The sequence below is a fragment of the Pelmatolapia mariae genome, linkage group LG9 (assembly GCF_036321145.2).
Source record: "Pelmatolapia mariae isolate MD_Pm_ZW linkage group LG9, Pm_UMD_F_2, whole genome shotgun sequence".
NCBI classification, from domain to species: Eukaryota; Metazoa; Chordata; class Actinopteri; order Cichliformes; family Cichlidae; genus Pelmatolapia; species Pelmatolapia mariae.
Genome location: NC_086235.1, coordinates 23,118,919 through 23,146,715, shown reverse-complemented (window position 1 = coordinate 23,146,715; position 27,797 = coordinate 23,118,919). Strand labels below are relative to the sequence as shown.

General features: G+C 38.1%; 1 protein-coding gene across 2 annotated transcripts in view; it reads left to right on the top strand.

The window, feature by feature from the left end:
- Positions 1–6,637: 6,637 nt before the first annotated feature.
- cntnap2a (contactin associated protein 2a) overlaps positions 6,638–27,797 on the top strand; it is a 384,317-nt gene continuing 363,157 nt past the window's right edge. For both annotated transcript variants that reach the window (XM_065471641.1, XM_063483821.2), the window contains exon 1: positions 6,638–6,831. In XM_065471641.1, the coding sequence (XP_065327713.1) occupies positions 6,729–6,831 (103 nt within the window). In that variant the 5' untranslated portion in view covers positions 6,638–6,728. The remainder of the gene's footprint in view (positions 6,832–27,797) is intronic.

Sequence of the window (27,797 nt, the reverse complement as noted above, 5' to 3'; positions counted from 1 at the left end):
TTCAACTGGTAAATATACAATATTTTTCTAAAATGATGAAGTTCATCTTGGTTTAGCTAAGTGTTTATTTTAGATTAATCTCAGTTTACAAAATGCTTTTTTTTAAGCCCAGCCTGACAAGGGACAGTTTTACTAGAACAAACTTTTTCAAATACATTTTAGAAAAATTATTACTAGTTCTCTACAACATGTCCAATCCACAACAGTATTTCTAGGAGTTAAGGGCGCAGCCAGCAAAGAATGCACTTGAATTATATGTGTAATAGATGGATATTAGTCACTGGCAAGTGAATGCTTTAATTAATATGAAAGAATATAAAATTTGGTGTAAGTGAAACACAGTGTTTAACATTCAGTGGGGAAACTGGATGCTCTGATCTCAGCGTGCAAATACATTTTTATTTGCGAGATTTTGAAGACAAATTCATAACCATTAAAACCCAGAGCCACTGATTTAAAAATGCACCCTCATCCTCTTGCTCTGGAGTCTTTGAGATATTGCAAGGCTTATTTAAATTTTTATGTGTGCTTTTTCTGACCTAAACAAGCTCTGCTCTCACACAGGCAGATGTATCATACACACATGGTAAAAAGAAACTATGTCCTCTTCCATTTTTAAGGTTTTACATATCCTGACCTATATAATCACATTAAAAATGATCTCTGAACCTGGCCTTAAATTTAGGTGAATACAACCTTAGATGAATGAAACTCATAACACACTGCATTGTGTCATCATTTATTCAACAACAACTAAGGCAAAATGCAAAAGCAGCTTGTGATAAATTAAGTCTGCCATCGTCAACCCTGGATCGCCTTGATGAGGCATTTGTGCTGATTTGCTGTTTTTGGTTTTGCTCAAACATGGTGTCTTGCATTAAGGCCACGCATCTCTACTTTGGTCTCATATATCCAAAGGATATTGTTCCAGAAGTGTTGTGATTTGTTCAGATGCAACTCTGCAAACACAAGCTGTGCTGCCATGTTAAGATAGAAAAGACTTTCTCCTGGCAACCATTCCAGTCAAGTCCTACTTGTTCAGTCTTTTTTCTAAATGTGCTGTCATGAACTTTAACCTTCTGAGGCCTTTAGAGTCTCGATGTTGCTCTTGGGTTTTTTGCTTGTCTGACCTTGGGGTGAATTTGCTGACACGTTCACTTCTGATTTGCAAATGTCTTGAATGTTTTCCACAGCTGAATAATCTTTCTCACTCCAGAGTGGAATCACAGACTTTAAATTATTTGAAAATGGCCTTATAATCTTTTCCCAGATTCTCTAAGACTGGACATTGTGTTAACAAACACTGAAATGCTCACAGAACAACAACCCAGCAAACTTACAAAGACGAAGATGATCACATAATCATCTTCATCTCTGCTGGAAGCAGCAAGGATGTACTCAGTTTTTCATGCACTGCGTCTGCAGTTTTTATTACTTTTTATTCAGTAAATAATTATTTTTATATCCTGATATGTTAAAAAGTGAAAACTTTGCTCAAAGTAAATTCCCCTTTTCACTGAAACTCCATCGGATCCTTCACTTGAAATCGCTAAAACACTTTCAGCTAGAACACCAAATAAAACTGTTTCTTTTAATCCTCCCTCGTGATTTGTTGCAATAACTCAGTAATATGAGTTCCTGATGAAATTGTGAAGAAGAGATTTTTTTTTACACTTTTCCCACAGCAGTGATTCACTCCATAGACCACTTTTAAATCCCCCCTGGTGTAACAATTTGGACACATCATTCTCTGCCCCTCCAGCACTCCTTCAACAGTGAGTTCCTTCTCCACCTTTGACCATTTACATTGCTTATCTCATCATATTCTCTTCTGGGTTTTATAAATACACACCGGTCAAAACCTGTTATAGTCCATGTTTTCATTAGAGTGACTTTACGCTAATAAAACAGACAACATATTAATATCCTGAAGTCTCTAAAAAAAGCTGAAAATGTTTAGCACAAAAGATCTTTTCTAGTATTGTTGGCAAGAGATAAAGAAAAGTCATTCTTTTCCAATAATCCCAGAAAACATTACGTGGCATTACCTCAGAGCCTTATTTCTCTGTCCTGCTGTGGGTAGATAATGACAGCACGGCAGCCAGACTGGAAGCTGCCTGTGAAAATCTTTCTCACAAAATGTTTTACTTTACAAAAGAGCTATCCTCTGGAGATGTGTCACTGCTGTCATCAACTTTTTTGCTCAGAATTTATGGCTTCGCAGTTCATCTCTGTTTTTATCAGATGAACGATGACTGTAAATTACCATGCATGGCATATTGACAAAGCCATTTGGAATCCTTATGGAGAAAAAGTAGCATCTTACGGCAGCAGGCACGGCGATGGGGTGGCTGGAGTGATCAACAGGCAGATGATAGAGAGGGGAGAATTTAAGACAAGGGAAAACAGAGGAAAACACTTGAAATAAGTTTGGTTTTCTTTGGCATATCTCTGGCTGCATATATGAAGTCACACTTGATGCTGGGACCTCATGGATAGCATCACAATATGATGACTTACATGATATTACTTTTCAGGAGGTCACTGAAATATCCCAGCAACTATTTAGACATAAAACTAGAAAATCTTTTTTTGCAGCACAACTTTGTTTTGTTTTTCACCTTTGAGGGCCAAGGTTGGCACTTCACTGACTCAGTGAGTCATCTCGTCATGTTAGTTGGCTATATTTAACACAGATGGTCACATTTCTGAGACTTTTCTGTATTTTCCATTAGTGCTATCATATGGTTGACATTAGTGGTTTTGAGCTAAAGGGATAAACTATTATTTAACAAATTTGCTAGAGGTTCAGGGACCAGAAAGAAATCGGTCATCATCTTATTATATACCATTATCAGGTTTAGACTGCAGTTTGACAAATACTTTATTTTGCAACTAAATGGCTGTAACATTTCTGATATTTACATGGCCAGCTCAGCACCTTTGACCGTAAACTCTATATAAAAGATGAATATCGATATAATGAGCTTACCAGCTGGTAAGTAGGGTCCTGTTGTGAAGCCTTGAGCTAAATATTTTTGCCTTTGCCTTCTGGATCCATCTGAGGAAGTTGTGGATCTGACTGAGAAACCAACACTGCACACTCATGCAATATTGACTTGCCCTAAACCATACTCCTGTTTTACTCTAATGGGGACCATAAATTGCAAAATGAAAATGATTGATCATATATTGCTTAGGAAAATGTTCACTGAGGCTGCAGTTCAAAGGAGCCAAAAGGTAATATTCCCATAAACATTGGTATGACCGACTTCTTTCTGCAACCAGAGGAATAAAAAAAATTACAGTTTTAAGGCACTTCCACATTAGTTTCACTTTTCAGACTTGAAAGCAACATCAATCTTTTATATGATGTCCATGGTTTTGACAAGGATATAACCTTGGCCCTTTCTCAAGTTCTTTATAGTAAAAGTTTCATTTGTAATGTGAGTAATAATGTGGATGTCTACCTTTTTATTTAACTGAATATGAGATTATTTCCACACATTGTTTGTGAAAAAGGAGGTTTTCACAGGACTCTGTGTATGCATCCCTTTAGTCAGAGTCACTTTTAGCAGCAATAATTTGAAGTAATTGTTTTCTTTGTGACTTTTTCACATTATTCTGGAAAAATTATGGCCCACTCTTCCTGACAGCATTGCTTTGGGCACATTTGTTTATGTAGAGGTGTCTTAAGGTCATGACACGACCTTTAAATCAGACTGAGGTCTGGACTTTGACTGGGCCATTCATGGCCATTCTGTTGTAGATTTGCTTGTGTGCTCGGGATCATTGCATGACCCATTTTCGGCCAAGCTTTAGTTGTCAGACAGATGGCCTTACATTTAACTCTAGAATACTTTGGTATACAGAGGAGTTCAACCCAATGACTGCTACGTGCTCTGGTGCTGTGGCTGCAAAACAAGACCAAATTTTCAACCCTTCACCAGTTTGCCTGACAGTTGGCATGATATGTTTCTACTGTCATGGTGTGTTTGGCTTTTGCCAGGCATGGCAGTGTGCATTATGGCCAAACAGCTTCAAGCTGGTCTTTCTGACCAAGGGACATTGCTCCAGAAGTCTTTTAGTTTGTTCAGGTGTAACGTTGTTAAGCTGAGCCATGCCTCCACGTTCTTTTTACAGAGAAGATGGTTTCTCCTGACAGCTCTTATGAAAAAACCCCTATTTATTCAGTCTTTTTTTCATTTTTTACTGCTGTGAAAGTTTAACATTCAACATGCCGGGGCCAACAGAGCATGTGAAGTGTAGAGCTCAGATTTGGGTGAGTTTGTTGGGACATCCACTTTTGGAAAGATAGCTGCACACCTGGAAGCTCCAGACCAGCAAACTGCTCAAACATCTGCTTTTATAGAGGCGCTCACATTTACTTATAATCATTTAATTAAGTGCATTAATTAAGCATCACTTGGCTGCTGTTTAACTTTTCAATTCCTCAAAAAGCAGGAAGAATGTACTTTCAAAGGCATGTGTCAGCCACACTGTAGCTCACTTGTTTTTTAATCATTTCATGCTTCAACCCTATTACCAAAAAAAGAGTGTTGCTATGTGCAATATAACTCAAAAGATTCATTTTTAGCAAATCAGTTAAAATGTAAATTTAATTTGAAATATTTCCAATTAAGCATGTCAAATTCTGAATTTAAGAAATGATATACATTTATGTCTAATTCAAATTTGTTGCAGATTTTCATAAAAAAAATAAGAAGTGGAGCATCTTTTGCTAAAGCTGCATTTTGTTATAAAGTAAACAACAACAAGAGTCTGAGTGCTAAGTCTTCCGGCTTGCAGTCTGCACATAAAAACATTTGTCACAATATCAAAATAAAAATAATATATAGCAAAGCCACAGAAATTCTTCACCATCTAGAATACATTTTTTTTAAGTTTCCCTTCAAAACTACTGTAATTAGTTTCATCAGTTCCCAGACACATAGTGTTCTTACAAGATGATGTGATGCCATCCATGATAATCATTCAGACGTCCCAAATTACAAATAAAATGAAACTATGACATTTGAATAAATATTTGTACGGTTTCCATTGAAATATTGGGGTTATTGTAGGTATTGCATGATTCTTTAATGAATAAATGTATATCCAGGTTGAGTCATTTTGCTTTTGTTGTAAGGATGCAAAGATGCCATTGCTTGAACAAAAGAATAATGCACCACACAGGTTATCAGTCTGTATAGTTTTAATTTTTCAGTTTTACATGATAAGTAACTTATTAATAAACACTGTTAGTGTGCCTCATTGTATGTTACTAATGGTGAACCAATCAAAAGCATTTGACCCATGGGCCTGTGTGCGTCCTTATAGCACGCTGACTATCATAATCTATCCCTTAGTTGGAGCAGTAAGTGAAACATTACCACTGATGGAGCTGCCTGTGATGAATTTGCCATTTTTATTCACCATTTTCTTCATTTAGAAAAATGCTCCTTGCAGCGATGATAATCATGTATTATGTTCTGGACAGACGACAGTGACTGAGACGTGTAAGTGACAAATGTGGACAGACAGATATGGATTGCAATTTGTCATTGTAAAACATGTCATTTAACTTGCCTCTGAAGCAAATTTACTAGATTTCTTCTTCTTAGTACAAAGATGACTACTACAAAAAACAATAATCATAGTAGTGGGCTAAAAGAAAACAAAAAACACAAATAAAAAGAAAGAAAGAAAGAAAGAGAAAGAAAGAAAGAAAGAAAGATGTATTGTCTAAAGCAGTTACTTATAGTCTGTTCTGATTGGTGTATCTCTGCAGTCCTATTAAGACTTGTACCAGCAAATCTCCAAGATGTATTTGTTTGAATGGATTATAAGGTTTGAAATATCTGAAAGCACCTTTTGTTACAATATGTAGATGTTTTTAATTTAACTTTTTGAAATAAAACCAGTCTGTTAGGGAAAAGCATTTGCATACAAGGAGAACTTTAGTATTATGTGATATTTAATCTTCATTAGATAAGTTAAATGGGTTCACTCCCTCTCGTTTGCACTAAATGCAGGCAAACGGGGGATTGCGAGGACATCAAGACAGAGAGAGTGCAGGTCCCGTGTATTTTTTTTTTGTTAGGGCTTTCATGTGTGGATAGAAGAGGAATGCACAAGTGTAATGACACCACCACCTAGAGAAGGTGGGGGGCACTGTCTGGCTATTAGAAACGGAAAGGCATTTAGAGTGTGTGCGTGTGTGTGTGTGAGAGAGAGTGTGGGGGGGCAGAGAAAGGCTGAGATAAGTTCAGCACCACGGACAGAGCATTAGAGCGCTGGGCAGGAGAAACCAGTTCAGGGATTTGAGATGTGCACTGTCATGCCTTCTTGAACTCCTGGAGGATTTGTTGTCCGCTACAGCCGCACCCACTCGTATCGTCCTTTGGACGGTGGAAACTCGGCTGCTGTTTTGTTTTAGTCGCTAAACAAGGGAGGTGAGAGAGCTGCAGAGATAAGTGCGCTCTGTTTGCTAGCACGGACCAGTCTGTGTTTTGGCGCCATCCTTACATCATCTCTTTATTGGGGAGAGAGAGAGCGAGAGAGAGAGAGAGAGAGCGAGAGAGAGAGAGAGAGAGAGACTCCGTGCAGCCGGGCTCTTATCCGCCAGTCCTCAACTGAGAAGCGAGGCTGACGGACCGACTGGCGTTACAGCCACTCAGCTGTGTGTTCCCCTCTCCCGCTCTCCTGCGCCCACAGCAGCCGTGAAGATGCGCCGGCACCGTCCTGCCCAGGGACTGACGTTGTTATTGCCGGTCGTTTTATGGATTTTCTGTCATGTCAGCGGTGTGCACGGAGCTCTACCAACAACCCGTAAGTTGTTCTTTTCAGTATTTTTGAAATGGTCTTCCAGGGCTGTTTGGATGAGAGTGGGAATGGGTGAGAAACAAACGGTCTGCCTGTGGAGAGAAGCGGCACAGGTAGAGGTTTACGGCTACGTTAGTAGTGCCGGGCGACAGAGGCAGTGAGAGGCAGAGGTTGAAGCGGGGTCGACTTTTGAGTTCAAGCCTAAACGTGTTAGCGCTTCAGGGTCTGTGGTGCCTTTATTTTTGGCGCACGGGATTTTTATGACCGCTGAGATGTTTAATTGCAGTTTTTTTTTAGGGGACTCCAGAAATGACTTGAGTATTGAGGGACAGTGACAGAATTAGTGAATGGCATTTAAGTTTGGCAGTAGTGGTTTGCTGTTTATTGTGGACTCCCAGTCATCAAAGTGGACTCGAGAGAAGAACAGTGTGAAAACGGTTCAACTTCCAACAAACGGTTTCCCCCCTCCTTTTTATTTTCAACGCTTTCCTGATTTTTGATGTTCTGTAAGAACATTACATATGGTTTTAGACTATTGCGTTTGCATAAAACAATCCAAGTAAAGAGATTTTGCTGAATGCCCATTTTCTTTTAAAAAGAGTTGTGGTCTAATAGGGCTAAGCTGTAACTCTCAGCAGCTAAGGGTGCATTGATTTGAATGGTTTTGTCTACTTGTAGGGTCTGATTTAGTTTTTTTTATGGTGTGCAGTTTGCATTCTGATTAGACTCTCCATCAAGCTCACTGGTCTCAGCATATTAAAGCCTAAGCCTTTTTTAAGGTCACTGGAAAACTTAGATGATTAGCATTCCGCTTTTATTTGCTCTTTTTTTTTGCCTAGCTAAAGCCTCCACTTTACTGCTTAATTCTTGGAACACTTGATGAAGGCGTCTTTTCGATCCACGCTGTAATTTCAGTCTTGAGAGTTTGTTTAAACATTGCCCGGTATTGCATTTGTTCTTCACTCTAATTGTCATTGACATACTCCAGGAATTCAGTGTTTATATTTTATGAACATATCGACCGCAGTTGTTTCTTTTTCCACTTTTATAGCATACTGAAGTAACTGCGTGTCTGACAGTTTTGATATAGAATGTGTTATCACTGGTCTTATCTGATTTTTATTTATTTATTTAACTTGGATTATCCAGCCTTGGTTCAGTGGCATTGCGATCTTGCTGACGGTGACTGAGCCGATACTCTGAGGGTTCAGTGTGACTGATTCCCCCCGCGATCGCAAGGGCTTCTCAGGTCCTGGATGGATGTGCCCGTGGACGCGCCTCATTAATCATCCCATCTGACAGACAACAACGGAGAGACACTACCGCGAGTCGCTTGAGCAGGGGTACGCGCGCGAGGCAGTGTCAGGGAGCGTGACGGGAGGCAAAGGAGACGTGGAGAGTTGGAGGAGTTTGCCTGTGCGTTTCTCGCGCACAAAGCTTTCGTTAATAAGAGCGACCTCACAAAGATCAGGTGTCATTGTGGCAACGCTTGATACGATATTGAAATCCACAGTCCGCTTACTCCCGTCACCTGGAGGGTCTGACCGGGGGAGCCTCGCTGTATCTGAGAGGACATCGGTGTCTCATTAAAAGTTAGATTTCAGATCGCTTTAAAAATGTATCAGCCGCATTTTATAGACGCCCCAAACATTGTGTTAAGCACCCTGCCACCTCTTACATTTTCCTATAATTAGTGAGGGAGAATGTATTTTACCATTTATCTAAAGCCTTTAAAGCCATATATTTTAATGCAAACATATGCAAGTCTGTAAGTGTTTCCAGTGTACATTAAGCATGTGTGTTCTGTATAAGAAAAAAAAGCGACCAAAGGATTTTTTCCCCTGTTCATGCGGGTTTATGTTCATTTGCATGTTAGTTGTGAATTCATCTACGGTTTTGCTGTTGTTGTTGTTGTTTTTAATCGGGCTGGTACATTCACACAAGTCCTCGGTCTTACTTTAAAGGAAGATAGATGATAATCTGTGAATTGTACACCATAGAATTTGACAGATCAGAAACAGAAAAACATTGAAAAACAGCAAAGGTGGTCTGCAGCCAATGCAATGAAGATGATAAAGTGATACGCTGAAAAACATAAGAATATGCTCCAAGAGGACATCCGGCAAGTGTTGCCAAATAAGATAAGACAGAGCCAAATGGCCTTCTTGCTACCGTGAAAACCTGGGAGCAGGGCAGACTGCACAAACACATACACACACAAAAACCACAAAAAAGGGAGACAGACACAAACAGTTGAGAGAGAGAGAGAGAGAGTCAGAGAGAGAGAGAGGAAGAGAGATGAGACTCCTGGAGGATCAAGATTCAGCTCCAAAAACATCTGGACCGAAGCACTGACAGCCAAGGGAGAGAGCGATGCCTCAAGGATGGATAGGGGTCTGGTAGCAGCAAGCACAAGCGAAACAGGAGTGAATATAACCAGGCAATCCAATGAAAAGTTAAGAGGAAACAATGATTTTAAGTTTGGATTTAAAGCCCTGAAGGGAAACAAACAGGGAGGTCATTTCAGAGGAAGGGGGATGTGATTGGTTGGCTGTGAAGCTGGCTGATTTCTTATTAACTCTGGGGCCAGACAGATGCCCTATTATTGCGTCCTCTTGCAGCGCTTAGTACAAATATTCTGAGTCAGATCAAAGTTTTATAAAAAGGGAAGCTTAGAATTTTATGCTGTCTCATGAAATAAAGTTTTTCATTTTTCTGTCATTTTATTGTGTTAGGGTTAGAATTACAATTATAATTAGATGAACATGCATGCACAAATATAGATACAGTAACTCAGAAATACATATAAGATGTACACTCAGCCATCAGATACATGCAGTGGAAGAAAAATGGGTTGTGCCTGTCCTTGGTGTACTTTAGTGGTATCCTCTACTGAGCTGTCACTGTGCAGTATGTAAATCTGTTGTTGATGTACTGTGTCAAGGCAAGGTCTGCCTACCATGATGTTTCATAATCATTTCATAACCAATCAGACTTTAATTTTTCTATTTGCAATTCAAATAACCATATTTTTTTCTGATTAAGTTGGTTCACACAGAAAGTTCATGACTGGATTATTTGCTCAGTGCAGACACCGTGTGCGACACAGTGTCCATATACAGTGTCCATATACAGTGCTAACATACTTAAATATATTTTATATGCACGGATATTTTCCTCAGCTGTAAAATATTCCAAGAAGAGCTTGTTTTATTTAGCTTTAAAGGTTATAATTTTAATTAATTCACTTTGAACTCTCTGGCGCTCCTTTGCTATTCATTACTCGCTTAGTAAAGGACAAGAATTAAATTTTTAAGAGTCACAGCACCAGTGTGTAAAAAGTAAAGGATGTGCTTTTAAGTCAGTGTGTTGGTGGCACTCTGGGTGGTTAAATGGGATGCCCCTAGAGCCTGTCTGTTATAGAATCAGATTAGCCTTTTCTCATCTCATTAAGCTTGCCAGGCCATTTGACATAGACATCAGTCTGGTTTCACCTCCAGGGCAACAAGTCAGGGTCTCCTGTTCTTCAGTATACATATATAAAAAACCATATAAAGCAAAATGGTGACATTTGCACACAGAAGTGTTCTTGTGTGAGTGTGAATCACTGGCAGTTTTTTCCAGGTTCTGGTCCAAACAAATCATTTGACACTGGCAAAAGTAATTTTGCTTTTTCCACTCAAATAAATTATCGCATTTCCATTCTCTTCTACAGGGATATAAAATGAATATGGTTATAAAAGCAAACCTTTTAACCACCACATGGGTCAACTTCTTGCCAATTCTCTGTCTTGTTTTTGTGTTTGTGTGTCTGAGATGGCTCCCATTAGGACGTGATAATGATAGGATTAAGGCTGCAGGAAGCAGACTGGTTAGGCTCAGATTAGAGCAGCGCTACACTTGCTGTGTAGCTATGTTTGGCCCATGGATATTTATATGTGTGCACCTGCCTGTGTTTTGGGAATGTGTGTGTGTGTCCACATTGGTGGATTAATCATGCACTGAGACAAGTGAACCAGAGCTAGGAAATAAGGTGTGGATGTTAATTGCACTGCTGTTTCTCTGCTCTACCCCCTCCATCTAAATTGCTACCTTCCACCTGTTTTTTTGCTCCTTTGCACTTCCTTGATTGCTTATCCTCTTTTTGGAACTCTCTTTGTAGCTTTTCCTCGATCTTTACACCTATCTTCTTGCCTCCTTAACAAAATCTAGCAAAAATAAAAAGCAAGTCATCTCCTATTTTCCCACTGTCTCAACCCTACCTGTAACTGTAGTGATTCATCTCTCTCACCCCTACATGTCACCCATTACTCCAAATTCTTCAGTCTTTTTCTCATCATTTTTCCTACATGTGCATGCCCACTTCCCACACTTTTATTTTATTCACAAGAGAACATAGAAAACATATAAAATGTTTAAGCTAAGAAAATGTACAATTTTAAGAAAATTAAGAAAACATTAGCTCATTTTTAATTTAATGGGAGCAACACATCAGATAAAAGATGTGACAGGGCCTTGTTTACAACTGTTAAGCATCCCCCTACCTTTAACAACTGTCCGCAAACATCTGGGAACTGAGGAGACCAGCTGCTGGAATTTTGGGAGAGGGATGTTGTTCCATTCTTGCATAGTATAACATTCTAGCTGCTCAGCAGTCCTGGGTCTTTACCATATTTTTGTTTCATGATGCACTAATTAGCTTTCAGTGTAGACAGTGCCTTCCCAGATGTGCAAGCTGCCAGCTCCATAGGCACTAATGCATCCCCATACCATCAGAGATCCAGCCTTTTGAGCTGAGTGCTGATAACAAACCATAAGTTCCCTCTCCTCTTTAGATTGGAGATAACGGGCATAAGGTATTGATTTTCAGCCTCATCCCTCGCACACAGAGATTTCTCCAGACTCTCTGAATCTTTGAACAATTATATTTTATAAATATCAATATGAATTGATAATGATGAGTTATTCAAACTGTTTAGAATTTTACTGTGATGAGCATTATTCTGGAAAGGCATAGCATGCATGGCTGACACTGCTGTGGGTACAACTGATCTAGATTTGTTATTTCTTCAGTGTTATGCATTCTTCTTTTGAAAAAAGCGTAGCAATGATTTGACAATGGCAAACTTGTTTCTTAGAAACTAATTTATTTCTGACACTGTAGCTCATTCCTGATGCCTTGTTTTCCCCTCCCACAATGCTATTTAGTAAGCAGCACTCTGCTGGAAATGTTAAAACATTTTAATATCAAGTGAACAATAGCTGCAAGTAGATTTAGTTAAACAGGAAACTGGTGGGGGAAAGTAGGTAGAGGAAGGTTAACATTACAACAACCTGAATAGCTCACATAATGTAATAAATGCCACAAGTTTGCTGAAATTTGATTGCTACAGAATAATAAATATGTATTCTTCTTTTTGCATGGCCAAATTTTTTCTGTTTTCAAGTGCTTGTAAAGCATCAGACTTTCCAATTACTTCAAGGTTGAGATGAAAATATAAGTGGTCTGGATTCCACTGTGCAATACATTCAAATATGTATTGTCAAAATATTAGCATTCGTGGGCTAAAATAGAGGCTCTTGGGGGGATTTTCTTATTAATACCACAGTTCATGAGAGTAACAAACATGTATAGGTAAAAACTGGCCCAGAACTGCTGCATTTTCTGCTCTTACCTTCAGCTTTATTCTCAGACTGGTGTGTCAGTTTCCTCGACGAATTGAAATTTCTCTCTTGGAAGGAATGCTACTGCAAGGCTATCAATGTTTCATCATGGGAGCAAGGCCACAGTGATACAAATATGCACTGACAAGTCATACTACATAATTCCCCTAACAATGTCAGTAACGTAACATGGACAAAGGCACACACACACACCATGCAGCTCACATACACACTGCCATTGTCCCCCCCTCTTCAGGCACACAAACTCGCACTGTTCATTAAATGTTATTAACTTCAGATGTATTAATTGCAAATGAAACCCATAATACGGAGTGCAGTATGATAATTATGTAATTCTGCTTCTCTGGGTACAAATTGGAGCATTCATGCTTCACTGTATGTAACACTGCAGCTCTATGTGTCTGCATGTGTAAATGTGCAGAATCAGAAAGTTATTCTAGTGGAATGTGTTCTTATTAGAAGCCATCAGAATCTGTCCACCTCATTTGACAGCAGTCTCTGAGTTGGAGATTAGACTGGCAAGGCAAAAGGGAGGAAAGAGAAGGACAAGAGACGAAGCAGCATCTATGAGAAAAGTGACAAGGATGAAGAACGACACCTCAAGGAAAGATGGTCAGGAAGCAAGGATTTTCTCTGACACCTTGCCATTAAAAATTATCATTGTTATTGTAACCTGTAGCAGCATCAAAGTGCAGCAGTTGCATTAGTCAGAGAATAGGACAGGCTATTTCAAGTGATACTCCAATTCCCTTTGGTGGTGCCCACTATTGAATTAATTCTTTTCAAATTAAAATTCACTTTATTGTTGACTTCATGTAATCTATAAACCATCTACAGGAAGTCCCAAATAAATGATCTTATTTTAATAAAACAAATACTGTTTACAAAAAAATGGCTGATAAATTAAAGGTCTAAGAATGCAACTTTATTTTTAATCTGATGTTCTCAACATAGGCGAAATAGTAAGCATCTTCAGTCACTCATGGCGATTAAGCAACTGAAAATCCAGTAAATTATTTTTCCAATTTGTAGTCTAAGTATGCAGTTTGTCCTAAACTGATTTTTTAAAGCATTTCCTTTTTTTTTTTTTTTTTTTTTTTTTTTTTTACATTTTATTGCAAATGTTTTTACTGTTGAAGACATATTGGGAGCTACAGGAGTCTCTCCTGAGTCTGATTCTAATGTGTATAATCTCTGAGTTTTTCTTACCTGTGTACAGCTCTTAGATGAATGATGTGAGATTTACCAATTATCTCTTAGATAAATGGTACTTTGCCCTGTTGGTCAATTGAGAACCATTGTTAGTGCGGAAAACCTTCAGAAAAAGGACATGTGCAGCAACACATGCTACAAACAGTGACATAGGATTAGATTACACAGGTGCACAAAAAAAGCTCTGTATGATATTTTGACCACATTATTAATTTTTTTTAACTATTAATTAATTAATTTAAGTCATAAACATCCCAAAGTTTAATGTCTTAAAGACAGATTTTATATAACCAGAATAAATCACATGAAATCTGACAGTATCAGTAGCAATCTCCTACATGGTAACTTGAGTCTGAAAAGGCTAGCCTTAAGCTAAGTGAAACTGCACGAACTTATTTGATATCTCTTTAAGCAGCCATGCATTCATGTCTGTTCATTTTAAAATATTTTCCATATCAATTTGAATGATTGAATTAGATTTAGTTTATTGGCAACACGTACTCTTTTTTGTTTATTTTGCTGGGAACTAAACAAAGGACTGGATATTTCCCAAAAAAACATAATATGGACTTGAATTCCTGTTTGCTTTAGCCCCATATGCAGTACAGTCACTTAGAGGGAGATAATATATAGATAGGGAAAGGCTCTTGGCCCTAGATTAATCCTGGCAAAATGCCATAATTGATTTGTTCTAGACAAAGCAAAGTGTCAGGAAAAAGCAGTTAAAAGCATTGCACTGTACCTGAACTGACCCATATGACCACAGCCAAAACAACGGTGTCAGAAAGAGCACTAACAGCCGTCCCTGTGAGTAGCAGGAAAAAGCTTTAGACACACCGGCCAGAGTAGTGTTATACCCCCTGCATATGTTCTTGAACAGCACACAGTGGTAACAAGAATATTGGTGTCACTAGTTCAACAACACGGACATGATCACTAGCTGCTGTTTTTTACACTTACTGCTAGTCATGTTTCATTTAAGTGGCCAAGCTGGAGCTATCGACCAAATCCTGTTATACTTATGTAGTTGCTATTCACATGTTTTCAGTCTTCTGTTTCATTGTGTAAGGAACATTACCCCCATCGTGCATCAAGACATCCCTCATTATATGCTGTCCCCTTTAACACATACTAAGTGTCACATGATTCTGCCCTGTCCACTCATGGAACATGGAAACATCATGGAGGAAAAGTAAAATAGCGACTTAGCTTCACAACTCAAGTAAAAAGAGTGCTGTGTTTGTAGTTTGGACACATGTTTTGGCTTTAATAAATAAAGACATCAAACAAAAGAAGAAGAAGAAGAAAAAAATATATTTATTTATATGTATGTGTGTGTGTGTGTGTGTATTCATCCATCAAAATCCAGCTAAAATGTTCAATTACTTTTCATTTGAGGTCATATCACCCAGCCCTATTAAGGCTATTAAAATATTTTTTTGCTTTAATTTTTGTTTTAACAAATGGAATTGGTTTTAATTAAAGAGGCATATTACTGCTTCACCACTTGCATCATGGACCTCTCAGGGATTTTAAAACAGAGCTGCACTTTACTCACTGATTGACTTTATGTTTTAGTTTAATGTTGAAACTAGTTTCATGCTTCACGTTTCCTCAAATCATAGATGATTTGAACCACCCAGGGCCATTTGGTAATTATCACATTGAATTATGGAATTGATCCTTTAGAATCATTATTGTGATCTTTTTACTAATCTAAGATTGGATGGCAACAGTGAACTATAAAAACTGCTAAAATGGGTTAGCCTAGTTATAAAGTCACATGACAATCAAAGCTCCAGAGATGCAGCATGTCCCGGTGTCATTTAAATATTACTGTACCATTTAGTGTGACCACTGTTCTGCATAAACTGCCGGTTACACACACTTAGAAACGATGTGAAAAAAATTAAAATTAAGAAAAAAACAAACTCCTCTTTTTGCTAGTTGAGTGTGATATTAGAAATTTAAATTATCGATCTCTCAGGAACGGGAGGCAGCAGATGGAGCTTCAGTGAGCTGCAGCTACACGGCATCAGAAACCTCTGATTAATCACACATACATTATTTAGTAATAGTTAGCACATTACATGTTGCATACAGTGATTTAATGAGGTTTGGGGTTAATTACACTAACTAATTAGTTACTGCTTATTTGAAAGTAATCAGCATACATTACAAGGTCATTATTCAAGAGTTTGGCAGTGCTCATGCAGTGCAAAGTTATTGTAATTCTTTTTTTTAAATATAGAAAGAAATAGAGTTTGACTGAATGGTTTATTCGTGGAGAATTATTAACTGTTGCTTTATGTTTGTTTTCCTTTTTTTCCATTTAACCTATATTCTGAAACTTGCACCCTATGATCTGCATGTGTCTCCTGGGTGACATAATGAATATGGGGATTATTTATTAAAATCCACAGTGCAACATCTGTTCATCTGTCTGAGTTGTACACGCGCACATATCTACACGACTGTTACAGCGTCGTACTCTGTTCATTGAAGTCGAGTGCCACTATATCTTTAGCTTTCCACCTTTTTTAACCTGTGAAGTGCATATGGTTATTAGTGCAGTCAAAATGTGAACTGTATGCATATAAGACAGTAGGTTTGTGTGTCTGCATTTGCACCATCCATGTACAAATACACTTCCAAGTCCACATCTTTCATAATGGACCTTGAATATCCAGTCACCGGCTCATGTGGAAGAGTACTGTGGAAAAGGGCACTGTGCCGCAGCTAAGACAAATGTTGTTATTACTCTCAGCCTTTGCATTCAATTTGTTTTTTAAGCCGCTTGAATACCCCATTTACAGGCCAAGATTAAGTGAATTAATCTTTGAGCTACTTCCATTGAAAAAAACAAAAAAATAAAAAACAACCCTCTTTTTTCACTTTAGACTCCAAGCAAAAGCTCACAGACAGAATGGGAACATAGCCAGCCAGGCACTTGGAAAACATAACCTTTGTGCTCCTGTGCTTTTCTGTGTGTGCCTGTGTGCGCATCTCTATTTCTGTATAGAGAAGCTACAGTATGTGTGTGCATGTCCTGACACGGTGCGTAACTTGGTCAGTGTGTTCCTCACTGTGGTGCATGTGTGATTGTTCGCTGAAATAAAGGGGAGAGAAAGAAATAAGGAAAGAAATGTAACTGGAAAGGCAACCAGGACTTGTCTGCCCTGTCTAATGATAGCAGTCTTTCTGTTAAAATCCAAACACAACCTCCGGTATACCAGGCTGGGTAGGAAAGGGATCGGGCTGTGTGTGCGGTGTGTCTGCATGTTTGGATTCTCTGGCCCGTGCTGTAAAATGGACAAATGTTCATTGCGTTCCCTGGGAGTGCTTGAATGAATGTGTGTGTGTTAGAGAGAGAGGAAATGGATTTTCAGTGTGCAACTAGATGCATTTGAGATTCCCAAAATTGTGCGCAGGTTTGTTTGGTTTAACTTACATTGTCTGGTGTATATTTGTATCCATATGTAACCGGTGGAGGTGTAATTATGAGTGGGCCTGGTTGTTTGTCTCTCTGTCCCTATCCCGCTGCCTGTCATTTTCTCCAGGGTGTACAGTGCCTCACCTCTCACAAAACAGTTTGTACACTGCATGTTTATAAAATCAGTTTGTGCGTATCTGCTTTTTTCTGCCTCTAACCCATCTTTTTGTGTGTGTGTATAGGGCAAAGAGTCACTTCAGATGACTACATACTTGTGTCGGTGTGTATATCTGTGCACAGTAAAGGCTAAATGTGCATGTGTGTACTTTTGTGCGATTCGTAAGATTGCATTGTGTGTGTACAAGAGAAAAAGAGCCAAGGCTAGATGTGAATGAGGACCATTATCACTGAGTTAAGGTGCCGTTACAGTGCGAGCTAAGACAGGGGTCACAGCTTCCTTTTTAAACCTTATACCTTTCATTCACCTGCCCACATCTATGTTTTTCTTTCTGTGGCTTTCGTTTCCTTTTTTTTCTCCTTGTCTTGTTCCCCATCTATCTTTGCAGATGTACTCGTTTCTCTTCTTCCCTCATTTCTCACTTTCAAATGTCAGCCTGTTTTTTATTTACTCAGGTTGCCTCTCACTTTGACCTGCTTCATTTTTCTTCCTCCTCTTCATGTACATTTCATTTCTCCTTCGGGTTGTCAAGATTATCAGGTCAACATCACACTGACAAAGCAACTAAATTCACTCGACAACTGTAGTAAGCCTCTGTTGGGTGACCATGTCACAGATGCAGTGTCCCAGTCTGTTTTCAGACTAAATTTGCATATGGAGCTCTTTGATGCCAAACTCATTTCAGTTTTGCAGGGATAGAATAAGATAATATGTGGAAAAGAAGAAAAAAAAAAAAAGAGTAGTCTGGTCTTGCATGAAATTAGGTCATGGAGTTTCCAAAGTTCATTATATTTGACATTTTGTTTTCTTAAAGTATGGAGTAACATACTTCTTTCAATAATAATATTTGGTTGGAGGAACTTGGAATGCAGATACACCAAAAAGTATCAGGATAGTTAAAGTATTTGCGAATGATGATGGTTTCCACTGGTATTTAATGAAATGTTAAACAAATGTTAAAAAGAAATCTGATTTTGCACAATGGCAAATAATACAAATTAAAGCGTACCTTCAGAAATTTCACAATATCTTTCTGATTGGTAACTTAATGTAGGTGGACACATTCTCATTGTGAAACTTTGCATGTCTAATTGAAACACAGAATCAGCTATACATGTGGCTACTCACAAAGCAGGTAGTTAGGATGGGTTAATAGGTCTACTAGGACATTCACAGGAAATGGCAAAGAAAAGTGAAGTGAGTTACTAGGAAAGGCTTTTTTGCTTTCACGAGAACAACCACAACTACTCTAACTGTTCAGTCAGGAAGAAAACATAATCTTCCAACCTTTGGGGTTGGGTATATCATCAAAAAGTTCAAAACTGAGGACTGGCAATTAAACACAAGCTGCTCAAGCAGACCCAGGAAGACCCAGAAACAGATTGTCCATCCTAATTACAGCATATACACACGTGTAAAATCAAGAAAAAACAGCTAAAAAAAATATACAAAATACAGTAGGATTCATTAAGGTTACAGAAGGAGAATGCTCTTGCAGAATCAAAACATAACCTGAAAGAATAAGACAGCTTAGATTAAATTTGCATACAGAGAGAACAGAAAGAAGGCAGCCTTTGAAGATGTCTTTTTTTCCCAGATTAATCCAAGTTCAACCTACACAAAGACAGAAGGTTTGTGCTGAGAAAACCAGGGAATAAAGGCATGGGGGTGTCTATGGTGGTTTTTTCTTACATTGCTATTGATGTTGTGTTATACCTCCATACACAATACAATGACTTTGAACTTGTTTTATTTTGAGATCAGTTTTCCATTGATCCATAATATGATAGTAATAGTTGAATGTAGACAGTTGTAAATGCACATTATTCAAAGCAAAGAAAGTGGTTTATAGATTTATCAGTTTTCTCATTGTTGACATTGTTGTCATGTTAAAGGCAGCAGAGTGTAGTGTGATGCTGGGCCAATTTACATTACACTGCCAGAGAAATTCATATCAGCTCCTAAATTACAGATACTAAATGAGCCTTGTTTTCACTATTAGACAGTTTTATGAGTAGCTATGAGCTGCTGGATAGTGTCGTGGAAAGACTACACACCTCTGGAGTGGGGGTTGCACGTTCGATTCCCACCTGTTATCCAGTAAATGTCCTGTCTAGGGTCCCCCCATGCAAAAAAAGCAGCCCTGGAGTGGCATGGCTACGTCTGCACCCTGTCCGCGGTTCAGGACACAAGCATTTCACTGCATGTTCACTTAATGTTGTACTGTGTATGTGACAAATAAAATTTGTATTTGAGTAGTTTAAATATTGTGGGCATTATAACTATTTGTCTGAGTTTTGTCTGCCTCCGTCTCATGCTGGTCCAATCAGAGCTGAGAGGTCTCACTGGCTTTGTGCCTATAATAACATTGACTGAGCAGGCAAAGTGATGGGTCACCATTGAAGTGAAGATGTCAGAGACAAAGATAACAAAGACAAGGAAAGTTTACCAAGAAAGCTGAGCATACAAAGAAGGTATCTGACCAGCAGAAAGACTGTATTTGATTTGCACAGAAGCAGTCAGGATAGTAAAAGAGTAGCGACCACAGCCATTTTGATCAGTATGCAAAGAACAAAAAGGTTAGGACCAAATAAAAAGAAGAAGAAAAAAATATTGTTGTAAAATCTATGCCTCAGCAAGAGACATGGAAGCCTCTTTTTTGGATAGGTGTGGATGGAGTGCAAGATTGAAAAGTACTTTTGTGATGCAGAGGAATTTAGGGAGTGTTTGGATGGTGCAGGTGAAGCTTTATTTGAGAAAAAGGAGAAACAAGAGATGTCATACAGCAGAAAAGAGTTATTTGCTGATGATACAACAGTATACAGTGTGGACAGCATCAACAAAACCCGATAATTTACCTTTGTTGGATATTTTAGAAAGGTAAAAGGGGGATCACTAAAAGCATAATGTATGCAACAAAATCACCCATCCACTACACTCAATGAAAATGGCTAGGGTGTGAGAGCAGCAGGTAAGTGATGCATATGAGCTGTGGACATCTGCTCCTTAATTTGCAAAAAACAGACTGGTCTTTTATTGTTTTATTTTTTATATGAGGTTTGTGGGGCCGTCTTACGACAGGAAAAAAGTTTGTATTATTTTAAAAATAAACTATTATTATACAAAAACATTGTTTTACCACTGGCATTAATTTATCATATATACCTACCAATAGTTGCTTAGTAACTTTGAAGAGTAGCTGTTGTTGGTAGAACAACAGAACTTGGTAGAAACGTTAGTAATTTCAGAGCACTGGGTCTGAAAGTTGAAGACAACACAAAAGACACACAAAAGTAATTTTCATTATGTATAGTAAAAGTGTGCTGCAGGTGTAGACAGCAACTGCACATTTGTCTCGCAAACAGTCCACAGTGTGACTTCATGAACACCATCCACACCTGTTGTCATACTGCTATGAAACAGCAAAAAAGTAAATAATAAAATAACATCAAAAGTAGTATATATAGTGTAAAAGTAGTATAAAGTTGCGTTTGCCCCTCAGCACTGTCTTTTTACAGCGATCCTTACAGGGGTTAGTGGATTGTTGATCTTGTATAATTACTTTTTATTGGTGGCAAGGAAGTGTGTGTTTGCTGCAGTCCAGAGCATTTCTGACACATTGTTGACAGATCCGACTCTAAATTAATGACTGCATACAGAACTATTTACACATGTATTTTGGTATTTATACGTAAACAACTCACTGCACAATAATAATTTAATGCATACAGTATTTCTAAACGTAAAAGCTCTCTACACAAAAATAAATAAACTCAACAATGCATTTGTAAAGCACCCGTTTTTGTTGGTTGGTTTCTTCTTTTAAACCATAAGACATTAGTATGTGCATTTTAAATTCAGGCAGTGGCTCTTACATTTTTTTCCCATTTCACTGCAGTTTGTGATGACTTACTCCTCCACAACAATGTGAGGCTGCTCAGTAAGGGATGGATCCTGAAGAGATTTTTGACAGTCAGAAAAGACCTAGAGATGTTTTTGTTAGAATAGAAGAATGGTAAAGCCAGGCTATAGTGGGATTTTTGGGGGCTTTCTTGGTAGTCAGAACATCTCAACTGTATGCATTAAATCCCAAGCTCCAATGCCGTGGCAACACATTGTGTGAATTAATGGCAGCTGTACGCTTCTTCAAAAGGTGGCTCGAGAATTTACAGAGTGACATCACAGACACAGAGACACATCTTCAATTGTCAACTCTTCTAGAGCAGAATAATGATAATCACCGTATAATCATTTTAGACTCCTGAAAAGGTTGGATAAGAAATTTCAGACCTTACTTTGACAGCTCCACTGCATGCAGGCAAGTGCTACTCTGCACTGAATCCCCATTTCTGGGGAAGATTGCTGAGGAGTTTTTATAAGAGAGGGGGAAAGCATCTTTCAATGGGCCATGACTGACCTGAAGGAGAATTTGGCATTAAGTAATGGGACCTTCTGGAAAAGATGGCTCGCAGGATGGGGCCACATATTTTTGTCTACCATGTTCAGCTCTAGATATTAGTGTGAGTATGCATAATCTACAGTGACTCTGTTGCCAAACTCATGCCACAGGACTTCAGTGTGTTACATTTTTGATCAGTGTTGCTCTCTGCCAAGTACAGTTTTTTGTTTTATTTTATTGGCACTTCAAGGCTTCAGCAACTGATTGCAGGCAACTTGTCTGTCGAGGTAAAAAAGGTAATCTGACTGTCCTGATTGTGTTTTATTGAATGCATATTGCTTAAAAGGTATGTCAGTTGCCTAAATGCTTAAATTTTGTTCAGTCCAGACTTGTGACATTGAATCAAAGTCAGAGTCTGAGCTTATAGATGGAAAAACAACTGCTATGCGCGCTTTTGGAAACTCACTTGTTCTGGATTGCTCAAGCTTGTGTTTCAGCTCTGTATCAATCAGCTAATGCTATTTAAAAAAGATCAGTTGTCTAAATTGGATTCTAATAGCTTGCATTTGATTAGTCCGTGCCTTTCAGTTACTAGCTTAATAAAATGTGGGCCAGTTGCTTGGATTTAATTTTTGGACTTGAACTAATACATCATTCACATTCTGCTTGTTAAGTAAGAGTAAACTGCCCAAGTTCTTGAAAGGGTTTAGATTCCTGGGAACAGATTGTGATGTGTAACATACTATTTTTCTTTGATGGCCCTGCTTGCACACATAGAGACACAAAGACACACACACACACCACACAGTTTGTTGAAATGCAATCCAGCAGTAGTTGTGGTTAATTCTGACCTTTGTAAAAAGAGATCAAATTACTAATTAATATATACGGTGTGAGTTTATTAACAATGTGCTCAATTTAGAGCTGCTGAGAGTGCCACAAAGATAATATTAAAGACAGCAGGCCAGATTGAGTTAGGTCAATCCGTTAGCAGCCCAGTTGATTAATTTGGACTTTCATTAATTCCCCATTAAACTGTTGGTTAATGAATGCTCACCACTGACATTCACAGTATGCGTTACATTTCTTAATGTGAGCCCAAATGGAAATATTTGGAAATTAGTTTTAATATTATTACTTCATAAACGTTGATCCAGTCTGCTGGCATCTCTGACAGTTGTCTAGAGATGAAATGATGATGCCCAACGTGAGGGGATTACAGCATGACTGATCACAGATCAGTTTCAGCTTTTTAATCTGTGTCTGGGACAAGCAGAGATGCTGACTTAGTAAATTGCAGAAAGAAACACACGCGTGCGTGCGCGTGAGAGAGCAATGGCCAGACAGAAAGCATCAAATCTGATTTATAGATTTATCTGCTCAGCCAATACCCCACCACGCTCCTCTATTTCAGCAGCTTGGGTGATGGATAGAATATGCCAGCATTCCGGTTACTACTAGTGTCCATCTTTGAGTATGAATGGTTTAGTCAGAGTGGGTATATGTGTGCCTGTCTATGAATGTTTGTTATTAGGAGAGTGCACAGTCACACATCCGGGCGTGCACTCATGAACACATAAATACGCTCATGCACTGTGCACCAGCAGCCTCTTTGCTTTTTACTAAGGAGGTAGAAAAGCATGCTATCGATTAACTGTGAGAGCAGAGGAGAGGCGAATGCTCTTTGGCATTCTGCGAAGGACACAGTGCAAAGTGCTGCCCTAAAAGCCCAGTGTGGGGCCTGATTCTTTGACTGCATGGGAAGCGAGTATAGTCTGTAGGTGTACAGTCAAGCCTTTAGTTTCAGGCCGGCAATTCAGTCAGTCTCCTTTCACTGCATGTGCATTGAAAATTTCAAATTACAGCCAAACCACAAAGTTGAAACCTTCACATGTAGAGTGCTTTGGAGAAAGCAAAAAAGCTAAAATAATAAATAAATAAAGCAATCATCACGAGTCACACGAGTTGTTGGGATCAAGAAAAAAAACTTTTATTTTCCATGCAGTTCCACTGATGTGTAGTAAAGATGACATCATCTTTATAAAAATGAATAAATAAATCATAGCATCTCTGCAATTTTTGCACTTTGCAAAGCCATCTGGTGGGCTGGATTGAACACAGCCATATGTTTGACACCCTTGATTTGGTGTCATGTCAAATGTGAACAGTTCTGTGTTTGAGTGGTTCACCGAGTTTGCACTGAGTCAATTTTCCAATTTGGTAATACATTTTCTAATACAAATTAACTACAACAAGGAACATGTTTTCTGTATTAAAAAAACTGCATTCGCTCTGAATATGTACCCCTGATTGTAGCTTGTCAAGAATAGACTCAGGTAGGTAAAAGTAGTAATTTCAAACAATCATTCTTTCCTAACGCTCTTTATATTTAAGTAATGACAGTATCAGCATCACCATTTTAAATGTCTTGACAATTTTTGGGCTTTTAGTTGTCCTTTAAAGACTTTTAAAAAAAATGTACCATGCATGAGTTGTCATGCTGTACGACACTCTCGATAAAGACTTCCATTAAAGTGACAATAGATAACTTTTAAACTTTTGACCCCTCTCAAGTCCTGTAACTCCTTACATTGAGTAAAAACCTGTTCAAAGTTCACTCTTGTTTTTACTTTGACTTGCTATTACTCACCCTCTCTGCCTTCTCTGTCTCCTCTGAGGGCAGAGTTTCCTGAGCTACTCCAGTTCTTCCAGTGCTAGTTCAGCTGATGGAGAAAAGAAAATTGCTATCCTCTCCCTGTTTTTAGACATTGTTTTAGGCATATTGCAAAGTAAAGTAAGGCTTATTTAAACAACAATTGTCTCATATTTCTCTGTCTGCTGTATTTTGTGTAACGAAATGGGGAGCATTTTGAAGTATTAGAATATCTTGAAAAGGCATTTTTTTCTTTTCAGAAACGGAAACATATTCTTAGTACATGTAAAATGAAATATTTCCAGCCTCTCTTGTGATTATAGCTTACCACATGCAACTTATAAATCTAGTTCATTAATATTATTAGACTACTTGATTTTGAGTTTAAATAAATTACTATTCCAACAGTAACAGTAAATACATGTAAAACTTGGTCTAGATCATTTCATCGAACTACAATCATGGTAATACTGCTGACTTAACAGTTGTCCAGATGATGATAATCAACACCCTCCACAAGGAGGATGCACCACAGAAGGTCTGTGCTGAAAAGGCTGGCTGTTCAGAGAGTGCTATTTTAAAGCACATTAATGGAAAACTGACAAAAAATGTGGTAGAAAAAAAATGACAGCAGCCTCGAGTTTATCGTCAAGAAAAGTTAATACACGAATTTGTGATATATTGGTATTAATATCCAATAATATATCAGTACAGGAGCTCAGATTATAAAGAGGGAGATGCAACAGCTTGAAAAGATTAGTCTTTCTGGAGGAAAAAGCACTCAGTGATTGCTTTTGGAAATGCTGATTTCATTTTCCAGCAGGACTTAGCTGCTCACAGTGCCAACAGTACTACAAAATGGTTTGCTGACCATGTTATTACTGCGCTTGATTGGCCAGCCAACTGCATTGTCAAGAGGAAGATGAGAAACACTTGACCCAAAAATACAGACGAGCTTAAGGCTGGTATCAAAGCAACCTGGGCTTCAGTGACTCATCAGCAGTGCCACACACTGATCGAACACATTTCATTCATAGTAAAGGAGCCCCAACCATTTACTGAGTATATAAAAAACATACTTTTCAGAAGGTGTACATTGCTGTGCTGTACATCACTTTTTAATTGACCGAAAAAATATTCTAAAAAATCTGAGATACTGGATTTAAAGTAATTAGTAATTACTTTAAAGTAATTAATTGTCCTGTAACCTAATCTCTTTCAGTCCTCTGCTTTAATCACAGATATGTGATTCTGCATGTCTGCATTCATGCATGCAGACATACACTCAGAAATGCACGGAAATATATAACAAACTGAACATACTGCTTTCATCTGACAAATGAAGGTGGGCGTGGGAGAGAGGAATAGAGGACAAGAGCACTGGAAGTGTTGTGTTTACTCAGCAGAGTGTGTCAGCCAGCTAATGGACAGACAGACCACAGACTCTCCCTAAATAGGGAAACCATTAGCAACTTGCACACTTCAAAGGGTGGTAATGGGTGATACTGTGAAAATATCCTAATGCGTGTGTGCATGTGTAAGGAATGGTATTCACATAGTTGCATAGTTGTTGTGTATCTGGGGTTATTTGTGAGGCATGTGGGATTTAGTGTTAATCCCCTTACTCCCCCAGAAAGACAGGTGAGGGCAGACTGAATTACTGAATAGACTGTCAGTGGATTTTTAAGCCAAAAGGGACAATGTAGCTGTAGCAGTTATGGAGAGTGATTTTAATTTTAAAGAATAAATCTGAATGTAAGCATCAATTCAGTACTGAATTCTTTCTTTTTAAGTTTTCCAGTTTGTAGCTGCTGTTATATAGAGTAGTACATACACACATACACACAAGTGAAATCAGTTATATAAAAAATACAGCTTCTGCCTCTGGCTGCAGATTTGAAGTCCATGGCATTCAGTTTGTGACACTCTGCAGAAATCAGACAACAATCAGCATCATTGTGATTGGCAAAGTTGTTTCAGAGCAATGAGATATGTAATTTGACTGGCTATGAGTGCAATTATTATTCACCACAAGCTCTGATTCATATTTAACTGTACATTTGCACATTTGTGCATTTTTATAACTAGTGAAAAGCCCGCCTTTTTGACAGGACTGCATCAAACTTGGTACAATTAGAGTTGAGAATTTGAAAGAAAACAAAATTAAATACTGACAAGTTGGAATTGTTAGAAATGCAATAGGAACACGTAACTTATAAGAAAGGGCAGCTGAAGTAGTATCTTTGTTGATGCAGTGTAATATTTTGGCCTATTTGTGGGGTTTTTTGGCCTTGCTGTTGTGTTGTCTGTTTTGTTTTGTTTTTTCCTTTGTATCAAAAATCTTAATAAATATATTTACAAAAAAAATAAATAAATAAATAAGAAAGGACAGAATGGCAATGGCTCCATCTTGTTTGGGTTACAGCACACATCGTTGTCAGCTATTTACATTGATGTACTCATTGTTTCTGTTATCTCTAAAGATTACTTTATCTATAAATCAAGTCTAAATACTTTAATCACTACAAATTATTGCTAAATATTATTTTTAGTTCAAAAGTACATAACCCCGATGACGATAGTGACTAATGTGAACTACAATTGACTACTGTACAGTACATCAACAGCAGGGCACTTACTAATGCAGCTTAGTTTTTACATTACTGGTTCACTGTTGGTTTACTATAATCTGATTAGTTGATACTAATAGTACTCTTAAAGCTCTTGACTTACAAAACCAAGAAAAAGACAAGGAAACAAACATGCCTGCATCACTCCCAATTCCTTTGCATTTTTAGTAGCCTACACTCTCCCAATTTTCACCCATTTGTCCTTGTCCTGTCTTCTTTATGGAGGACCACAAGAGCCACGCGCATCGAAATAAAAATTTCTGTGCTTTAATAATGAATTGTAGAATAAATTCTGCAATTGTAAATTCATTTTTGAATTCCAATTTAATAAACTGCATTTCAAAATCCTTTTTCCAATTGCATTTCAAAATCCTTTTTCCAATTGCACTTTAATAAACTGCATTTTAAAATCCTTTTTTCAGTTGCACTTTAATAAACTGCAGTTCAAAATCCTTTTTCCACTTGCAATTTAATAAACTGCAGTTCAAAATCCTTTTTCCACCTGCAATTTAATAAACTGCAGTTCTAAATCCTTTTTCCACTTGCAATTTAATAAACTGCAGTTCAAAATCCTTTTTCCACCTGCAATTTAATAAACTGCAGTTCAAAATCCTTTTTCCACTTGCACTTTAATAAACTGCAGTTCAAAATCCTTTTTCCACCTGCAATTTAATAAACTGCAGTTCAAAATCCTTTTTCCACTTGCAATTTAATAAACTGCAGTTCAAAATCCCTTTTCCACCTGCAATTTAATAAACTGCAGTTCAAAATCCATTTCCCTT